At 40.9% G+C, this 10,448-nt stretch overlaps 1 protein-coding gene across 1 annotated transcript; it reads right to left on the reverse strand.

Annotated features, from left to right (window-relative positions):
* Positions 1–4,176: 4,176 nt before the first annotated feature.
* On the reverse strand, positions 4,177–5,112 carry LOC128122524 (olfactory receptor 10-like). Its single transcript, XM_052758153.1, has one exon. It carries the CDS (start codon positions 5,110–5,112, stop codon positions 4,177–4,179), a length of 936 nt encoding a protein of 311 aa, XP_052614113.1.
* Between the last annotated feature and the right edge of the window lie 5,336 nt (positions 5,113–10,448).

The following is a 10,448-nucleotide window of genomic DNA, read 5'->3' on the forward strand; positions in this document are numbered from 1 at the left end:
GCTTTTTTAAAACCATACCTTTGCAATTTTATGTTTTTACAGGATTTCTCTGTGGCAAGTGTGTGTGTCTGCATCTTTATGTGTTTCTTCTGCTTTTTCCCCCTGTTTGTTTTGTTCCCATCTGGTTTATTGTCTGTTTGCTTAGTTTCCTAGTGAGAGAAATAAAGGGTGTGGATTTGGGTGGGTGGGGAGGATTTGGGAGGAGTTCCAGGGAGGGAAACATGATCAGAATACATTGTATGAAAAAATCTATTTTCAATAAAAAAAATCTTTTTGCAGTGGATGAGAACCAATACAGAGAATCACAGCTATTCAGCACGCAGTGACTGAGAGACTGTGGAGTGCTCATCTCTAAATGGGACATTTCTTTTTTTGGGGGGAGGGGGTTTCGAGACAGGGTTTCTCTGTGTAGTTTTGTGCCTTTCCTGGATCTCGCTCTGTAGACCAGGCTGGCCTCGAACTCACAAAGATCCGCCTGGCTCTGCCTCCTGAGTGCTGGGATTAAAGGCGTGCACCACCACCGCCCGGCTAAATGGGACATTTCTATTAAGCCCTTTCCCCACAAAGCTCAGTTATCATTGCAGGAGAAAGTGTAGAAAGTTTGTAAGAACCAGAGGCAGCGGACACCTGCCATGAAATAGTATTTGCTGGGCATGGCAGTGCTATTGCACACCTGTGGTCACACCAGCTGTGACCACATACTCAACCTAAACAAGATTGGATCAACCCAAGTCCCAGGGGAAGGGGGAGGGCTCAACAAGTCCCACCACTAGCTAAGGAGCTGTTGACAACAGACAATTTCTGGTGGAACAAGTGCCAGTTTTCTTCAAAGATGTGTTCCTGGAGAGGCTCCACATGCTCTCACAGATGGTCCTGTGCACACGTCCATAAAGGCAGCTAAGTGGATGCAGTGGGCTAAAAACAAAAGCATGTGAAGTTGGAAGGGAAATGTGGTTGGGTAGCAGGGGGAGTCGGAGGGGAGGGTTGAGGCAGGAGTTTATCCAAACACATTATATGTATGTATGAATTCTCAAACAATAGAAGGAAAATTTAAAAGTTCATTACATCTTTGATTGCAAAATTTTAAGGAGCAAAAAGGAGTTATTGTCATAAACCTTGGCCTTGAGATATCTTGATTTACAAAAATCTTTTGCTCTGTAAGTGGCAAGACCATGAGATGTGATATTGGAAGTCCTCACCCAAAAGTTAGAGAACATTCCCAGACTTGAATCTTACAACTCCAAGAGACTAGACTCCGTAGTATAGAATGTTGCTGGTCATGCGTTGTAACCCATCTCCATTCCTTTTGGATATAGTAGCTACATGCCTACTGACTTCTCACTCTAGTCCCTTATCCAAATGTCTCACGGATAGCCCATTTGCAATGGGACTTTATAAGCTCCTAATAATTACCCAAATGACTAACCAAGTACAGGAAATTACTGGTGGGTTCACCTCTCCTGATATGAACAATAATTCCTAAAATTTTACAGTACATTGGACAACAATGGTTTACAGTATTTAACTGTACATTTCAAAATAGCTAGTTGAGATGACTATGATTGTTTTTAGAACAAAGAATAATAAATGTTTGAGGTGACAGACATGCCAATTAGCCATTGTACTTTGTATCTATCTATTGAAACATCGTACCACACTCCAAAACTACTGAAGGTCTTGACTAAGCTACCTCAAAATATAAAATAAAACAGAAACAGTATTGGAATATAGATTACTTGAAGCTGAAATCATGTGAGAAAATGCAACTTTAGGCATGCCTATGTAGCCTGCCTTTTCCTACAAGTAGGAAGCCATAATGATGATTTTGACTTAGCCACCATGACTAGTAATGTAGGGTTGTAATGAACCTGAATAAACGAACCAATTAAAGTAATATTCACCTTAAGCTTGTTTTTCTACCTACAGGCATGTCTCTTAGTGAAATCTCTAGAATTTACTACTTTGTTAGCGATCCATTTGTTTTCTAGCCCTTTACAAATCTATTTGTTCTTTGCCTGAAAAGTATAAAACCAACTTGTTTTAGTGTTTTTCTTGGAAAGTTACTCTCCTGTGAAGCTCTTCATGTATACATAAACTAATAAAATTTATATGCTTTTCTCTTGGAAATCAGCTTTCTATGAATTTGGATACTCCACCCAGACAAAGAACCCACAGAAGAACCAACAGGTGGTCTCAGGAAATCACATCCTCCTCAATGACATTCACAATTACTATGCATTAGTTAGATTACCTAAAATCAAAAATGATCTCCAAGATAAAAGTCATAACATAATCCTCCATAAAATCTTATGAAAATTTAATATTCTTCCTTTTTTATATTAGTGCCTTCAATCTATTTGTCATATTGGACCGAGACTGTCAAAGTTTATTCAGGAGGATACCTACATAAGATCTAAAGCTCTATATGCTGAGTGAAGTATCTCAGAACATGATCTTATTTTCTCAGGAACAGGAAGAAACCATGAGAAAGCTTGAAGGGTAGTGAATGTCAGGAAAGTTAGAAACAGGCCTTAAGATGTTGGGGGGGGGCATCTGTCATGTGGCAGCATGGGCAGCAGGAGGGATGCATTCCCCCACACCCAACAATGCCTGAGGCGGGTTGGGGAGCTGGTCCTGAGGTCCAAGGAGTGGGAGAGCTGCCCTTGCCCACCACCAGCTGCAAAACTCGGGAGAGCAGGCCCTGTACCTTGCTTGGCTAGAATAATAGAGACAATCCTTTTGGCAGTTGTTAGCATGGGGGAGCTGTCCTCATTACTCCCCTGTCATACGACCGCATGGGCAGAGAGAGATGTCCGTGTGCCCTGCCCCCACCCAATAGAGGTAGGTGGGAGAGTTGGCCTTGAGGTCCTAAGACTGATAGAGCTAGCCCTGCCCCTCATCTGCTGCAGCCCTCGGGAGAGTGGCCCCTATGCCATGCCTGGGCAACACGGTAGAGCTGGCCCTGAAGGTGGTAGGTGTGGGAGATCCAACCCTGAGGACATGAAAGCAGGAGAACTGGGCCCGCCCCTTGCTCATCACTGCAAGGGGTGAACTCCCCAGGGCAGTGATGGAGAGCTCCCCCTGGTGGTGAGGACAAGGGAGAGCTGGCAGGCTGACTGACCCTGTAACTACCCAGACCCAGAATCAGGGTTACGAGTTGGCCCACCCCAATTTCCACTTCATCTGTGATCTGCTGGAGCATGTGAAGGGACCAGTCCTACAGACCCAAAGCTGCAGGATTTCCACAACATAGGGCAATCTCAGGATAACCAAGAGGCATCCCAGTGAGGACCCAGTATCGATAGTGTAGCAGAAACCAGAGGCCTCGAACCAGACCAATGACTCTTTGCAATGAACACTTGCAAGTAAAGGTATATGGACAAAAGGGTTTGCTGCGTGACTCACTGTGTCACATTACAGCTTCCATGACGAGATTTCTTTTTTTCTATTCTTTTTTCTCTCAAGTTTTATTGGGCGGGCACTGAAAGGGCAGAGGGTAGATACACAGGGACAAGAAATGAATAGGATCAAGATGCATGATGTGAAAGACACAAAGAACAAATAAAAAGAAAGTTAAAAAAAAGATATTGGGAGGGTGTTGCCAGGGCCACAATTGCTTAAAAAATAGATGGTAAACTAATGACATCTAATAAACTAGTGCCATCTGTGTTGGGAATAACTGACTTGATGAAAAGTAATGTCACATTTAACTATATTGACCATTACTGCCCCAAATATCTATAGCCCATTACTGCTTTCCAGTTGGCCAGAATATACTCTCCAAGTAAATAAAATGGTAATATAAATAACATCTTACTCTGTTTTGTATGATGACCCTAGATAAGGACCTAAAAAGCATCTCAAGAGACAGCCTCTTATAATGTACTCAAAAGGAAGGTTTAAAATCCTGAGAACTGCCGGGCAGTGGTGGCGCACGCCTTTAATCCCAGCACTCGGGAGGCAAAGCCAGGCAGATCTCTGTGAGTTCAAGGCCAGCCTGGGCTACCAAGTGAGTTCCAGGAAAGGCGCAAAACTACACAGAGAAACCCTGTCTCGAGAAACCAAAAAAAAAAAAAAAATCCTGAGAACTACTGGGCTGTTTGCTGTGACCAATGATCAAGATGGGATTCTAGATATGAGAGCTACCCCAGAAATTTTACTAGCTCTTCTCACCTCTTACCCTGAGTCTGTACCTCTCCTTAGCACCTTCCACAGAGCCCCCTTCACATCTTTGTTCCTCAGGGTGTAGATCAAAGGATTGAACATGGGGGTAACAATAGTATAAAAAAGGGCAACAAACTTTCCCTTGCTTTCAGAATATCTGTGGACTGGTTGAAGATACGTATAAATACCTGAGCCATAAAAGAGAGACACCACCATGAGGTGGGACCCACAAGTCCCAAAAGCCTTTCTGCGTCCAGCCATTGACTTGACTTTTAGTACAGCCCGAGCAATGTGAACATAGGAGCCTAGAATCAGAACTGCAGGGCACACTAAGACTATTGTTCGAGCCACAAACATCTTAGCTTCTGTTCCTTCTGTGTCCTCGCAGGCCAACTTCAGGAATATGGGCATTTCACAGAAGAAGTGATTGATTTGATGGCCACAGAGTCGCATGGCCATCACAAGTCCAGTCTGAATCACAGAGTTCACAAGGCCTCCTATCCAGGAGGAGAGGGCCAATGCCCTGCAGAGAAGGGGGTGCATGATAGTGGTGTAGTGGAGTGGGTTACACACAGCAGCATAGCGGTCGAAGGCCATTGCCACCAAAATCAAACATTCTGTGGAGGCTAGAGCAAGAAATATATACAGCTGGGCCACACAACCTCCGTAGCTGATCTTCCTGTCAAGTCCATGAAGGTTGATCAGGAGCTGGGGCACAGTGCTGGTGGTGTAGCAGAGGTCCAGGAAGGAGAGGTGGGAGAGGAAGAAGTACATGGGTGTTTGCAGTCGAAGGTCCAGTCTTGCAAGAGCGATGATGGTTGTGTTGCCAAAGATAGTCAGGGAGTAGAAAATCCAAATAGTGACAAAAAGGAAGACTTGTAGCTGAGGCCAATCTGAGAAACCCACCAAAATGAAACTCTCTGGTGAACTGCTATTGAAATTTCCCATACTCTTTCAGAAGCACAAATACTAAAACTCAACTCATTATTTCCTATAAGGAGTATGGGTTAAAACACTACTTCTAGTATTCTACAAATACTCAAAAATCATGCTTATCATCTTCTAATTTGATATTCCATCCCATCAGTCCAGTCTTCTCTCTATTCTGTTCTTCAGATAGGAAAGCTCTGGTTCAAAGTTTTGGGGCACTTGCTAGAACTCCAATCTAGCTGTCTGGATTTTTCCAGATAGCTCAGTCCTTTGGGTCCAATGCTTCTTTGTCTGAAGGTAGAAATTCTATATTGCTCCCTGACAGCATTAAGATGCAGATCCAAATGCAGTCACATGGAAACTGCATTACCACAATATAATGTTGGCATTTGATAGCTGCTGGGAGCTGGAGAATCAGCGGGAGAATCAGTTTTATATAATGGTGTGACCACTAATAGGTTGACCACACACCAGGGCAGTCACCTCTCACAAGACTAGATGAATAACACAAACTGGACTGAATGGGGGAAAGGGAAAAAAAGAAAAACAAGTCTCAAAGTTGGATGGAAGGTAGAGAAGGTGGTTATGGGAGGTTTAAGGGAGGTGTGAATATGTTGAAAGTTCAGTGTATGAAATTCTCAAAGAACTAATGAAAATATTGTTAATATTTAATGTAGGGTTCATGATACAGATAACTGATAAAGATGTTTTCTAGCCTGTGTAACTATCCTGTATCCTATATCCAACTCCTAGCAATTGAGAAAACTAAAATAAAAACATGGATAACATGAACTTAACAAAAAGATAGCATTAGTGCTGTTCTCATTTCTTCTTCATTATGGTTTATGAGGCAGAATTCTGTAAATACCCGAAGATCCAGTATTAACCAGGCTAAGACCACAAATCTGCTTCCCAAGTGTTTATCTGTTTTCCTTTGCTGAGTGTACGTGATCCATGTAGCACTCCCAGGAGACTCACTCAAGTCAGCAGGTGTCTGTCATAAGAACCGAGAAGAGTACACATCTGTCTCTGTAGAGAAACAAAGGGCTTTCGATTAATATGTGACTTCCCATGTATCACCATGCCTATCGCCATGTGGCCACCTTCATCCCACTGATAAAACCATCTCTGAACTTCTCAGCAAAAGTTTTCTTCTCCTCTCAAGCCATAATTTCTTTGTATGGTTTCTATCTGTACTTTCAGACTGGTTTTCAGTTAGTAGCACAAGGATTTTGACTGTCTCAGCCCCCCCAATGATGCTTATAATGAACTCACTAAATTATTTTACTCTTCTTTGTCCTCTTCCAAGCTGAGATGCTCCTAGGTACTGAGGAAAACAGAAAAAAGGGTAATGTATACAAGAGGCATTAAATTAATTCAAATTTCACTTATAGCATGTAGTAGACATTAAATAACTTCAGTAAAACATCTGCCTCTCCCTTCCCAATGTCACTAAAATCAGTGTCTTCTAGCAACTTGGGGAGTTAACCATGAATACACTTTAATAAACTGTGGGTGTGGATAAAAGTAACTTTCCCTTATAAGTGGAGGTTCATCATAGTTTTAAAAAAATCTGAATAGGATATAGCAAAGCAGAAAAAGATGTCAGTAATCCACAGAATCTTCACCTATGCTCCATACAAGCAGTTTTGTCAAATTAAGACATTATTTTTTTCACTGAGTCTACTCTACTGAAAGTCATTAACAGTACCCTAGATGGATATTTGAATACCATGTTTGAAGCCTCTGTGGGAAATATGAACAAAAGGTGAACTGTGAAACAAAGTGTGAATATACACATAGGTAACCAGGACAACAAAGATGGTTTTGAATGACGATGACAGTTGACTACAGCTATTTATGAAGGTTACAGGCACACCCCTACATACAGACTTTATCACCTGTTCTGGAGGCTTGATTCACATAAGTATAAATCTTGTATATTTTACAGGATTTTGATGGGGATTAAGTGCTGTGAAACATTTTGAAATGAGAAAAAATGGCAGCATGTACTTCTACCACTGGTCTGTCTACACAACTAGGCTTTAAGTGTCACGTGTTGAGGTCATTTCAATTATTCACTCATTTCCTAGTTCATTGCTTTGTGGAAATGGGCTCTCAACCAATGTTGAACTTATTAATGGGGACATTCCACTTATGGCACCATGCCTGGTACTATATATATCCCAGGAATATTTGTTTCCTTGAAATAGGAAAGAATTAACACTTTCCTATTGCTTCTCAGTTAGTAACATGAGGATTGTAATTGTTCCCATCCTATCAATGATGTTTCTAATGATATGTAGACAGCTTAATATACTTGAAGTACACAATCAGATCGGTTATGTGAAAGATGCTGGAATCCCAAAGGATCTCAACATAACTAAAGAAGACGCTGTAGACCATTAAGTGGCTACCACATACATAAGCCAGAATTCACTTTCACTACAAATTTTCAGCTGTACACAAAGAGATGGAAGTGATTAAATTGAAAGCTTTTAAGTCATGTATTTAAAAAGTAGAAAATGAAAATGACCTGGATGTATTGACCAAAAGGTAAATAAAAACCACCAGTGCTGACTTAACTATGGATTTTTATGACATGCAAACCGAGCATGGATAAAAAAAGAATACAGAGCTGTGATTGCTTTGGTTAGAAGTGAACCTGAAACTCATCTTTTCCACAGGTGCATCATAGGGTGTACCCCTCACACCTGTACACATTCTTATCCCAGAGCTTGTTCTATAAAACCCATGTGCATTTCCTCAACCTTTTATGTCTCTCCCCGAAGTGTCCTTCAGTTGCTCCTGACATATTTATGGGTAATTACATTCCTGACTCCTCCATCTATCATTTCTACTTTCCTCTGTCTAAAATCCTTTACTTATTTTCACTCTACCTCATGCAACCAGTTCTGGAAAAATATAATTCAGTGTGGTCACCATGTCTGATATTAGATCCATAAGTTGACCTATGCCATTCAGGCTTTTACTTTTGGTGCCTAGAATAATGACTGGTACATGAAAGTCCTCTATAGGTTCTTGACCCTAAAATACTCTCTTACACCAGCTCTTTAGTGGTTCCTTAGGAGAACATAAACTCTTGCAGCAATTCCAGTATTGCGTAAAAAGTGGGCGTGACAAAATCCTATTTCCTTGAGAGCTGTTCTTTTACTTGGAAACCTAGAGTAGAAGGTGAGATTCCCAAGGCTAGGGAGTTCCAAAGGTGAAGACTTTCCCATCCCATTCTCCATTGCCTTTCTTCTGTATAAGCAAGATCTTGACACAAGTGGCTGCTTATGTGATCCACCTTAGGGGATTTGTACTGCTTTCTAATCCCCAGAGTCCTGCAGAGGTCAGGCTGACCTCCCAAACCACAATACCTTTGTTTACCTGAAGTGTCCCATTGATCTTGAGACTGATGCCATCAGTTCACAGCTCCCCTGTCTGAACACTGCACATGTATCTGTTACTCAGGTACCAGTTCCTGTACTTATGACACCCTACCAGCCACTCACAGAGTTTTTTCCCCACTCTTTTCTTGACTCTGGTAACTGGGGCCTTCTTGATTATATACACGTTCTGAAATCATGAAGAGAAACTCCCTTGAAAGCCTTTTGCATGTTTTAAGAACACCTGTAAACTACTCCTCACCTGAATCCAATGATGGGCCTCTGGCAGATGCGACACATAATTTCTAATCACATATCTAATCACTCAGGCTGATTTTGACCTTTGTCACACTGGCTCAGGGACTGGGCAGCAATGAGCTTCCTGTGTGAGCCCAGTACATGTGGGTGAAGATGGGGCAGAGTTGTTAGGGTTCATATGTAGACATAGGTCTTTTCCAAGTGACTACCCTCCACACACAGAGGAAATCAATGACCTTCAAGTTTCACTGGATCCCATATCCAAGTAGAGTAACAATTCAGTAATTTATATTTATATTGTATACATTTTTTCATCCAGTAAAAAATGAAATGATATTAGTCAATGGAAAAGGTCCTAATTATTAATGCTTTCATTTCAATCATCCACTAGTTGTTCAAAAATTATCTTGCTATAAATTTACACTTTTGTGGCTCAATGTGAAGATAGTTTTAAAGTAAATAAGTATAAAAATAGACTGCCTAGAAAAATTTGATATTCTCAAAGAGTCAAAGCTTCCATATCAAATTCTGAGAGTTGAACACTTCAGGATGTTAGAAAAATGTTCCTGCATTAACTGAACAATTGGAAAGGTTTGGGTCCTCCTGCATAGCTGTGATTTTCTGTATTCTTCTGATCCTAAGTTTTTAAAGGTTGAATCCCTACTTCTAATCTGCTTGGCACACATAAGGTATTCTGACATTTATGCTTTTGCTTTCTCAAGTATAATAGTCAGTGTCATCTGTGTTAAAGTGTGTGTTTATGTTTAAGCATGTGCACACATCTGTGTGCCTATGCATGAGCTCTACAAATAACATTTATGATCAGCCATCAGAATCAGTGTTCATGTTACATCCTTCACGGTAGCCTATCTTTTAATAGATAGGGACTCAGTGTATAGTCTAGACAGATCTTGACCTCATATCCTCCTGCCTTTTCCTTCCAAGTGTTGAATTATAGGCTTGTACCACCATGACCAGCTTGCAGTCAACTAATTGCATGACATTTTCAGAATACGTTAGAATGAATTTCTGTCACACATTTCTTTCCACACCTGTGTTGTTCAACCCTGTATTCTTAACTTTTGATCCGAATGCACTTCCACCTGTTATTCCTGCATGTGTCTCTTTTGTTCCTGTTTGAGAAATTAATGTACTTTCAAACCTTTCTAGTCACCAAAGTGCCCTACTAACCCCCTCCCTCACCATTACCATGTACTCTTCTACAAATTGTTATTTTCTGGTCGGGACCATATTCCCTCCACACTAAGAATTACACAGCATCTCTTCCAATTCCAGAAGTTTTTAGGGTGATCTTTATTATCTTAACCATCCCAAATGTAACTACAAATTTTCTAGTATAGTACCAACTAACCAAGGTTTGGGTCCAGACAGTTTGGTAGACAATAACTCCATTGAGTTGATTGTTTTAACAGTGATTTCTGACACAAAATGTCAGCTCTACCTAAGATCAACTCCCTGTTGCTCTCTAATCTTCCAACAAGTCTTCCTTGATTTCACTTCAATTGCTGTTGACCACACCCCTAATTCTCTACCTTATAACTTTGAGCATATTTTTTTTACATGTTGTGAGTAATCAAACTAGTGAGTAGCTGAATGGATCTTAGAGAAAGATGATTAGTAATAGAATGTTCATTTTTTAATTTAACATTTCTCTATCCTCAATCTAGGTAACCAACAGAGTGA

This window comes from Peromyscus californicus, unplaced genomic scaffold, assembly GCF_007827085.1.
Source record: "Peromyscus californicus insignis strain IS unplaced genomic scaffold, ASM782708v3 Scaffold_3__1_contigs__length_106647218, whole genome shotgun sequence".
Classification (NCBI taxonomy): Eukaryota; Metazoa; Chordata; class Mammalia; order Rodentia; family Cricetidae; genus Peromyscus; species Peromyscus californicus.

Coding starts and splice junctions, on each gene's coding strand:
- LOC128122524 (XM_052758153.1), bottom strand. CDS start 5,112: ATGGGAAATTTCAATAGCAGTTCACCAGAGAGTTTCATTTTGGTGGGT.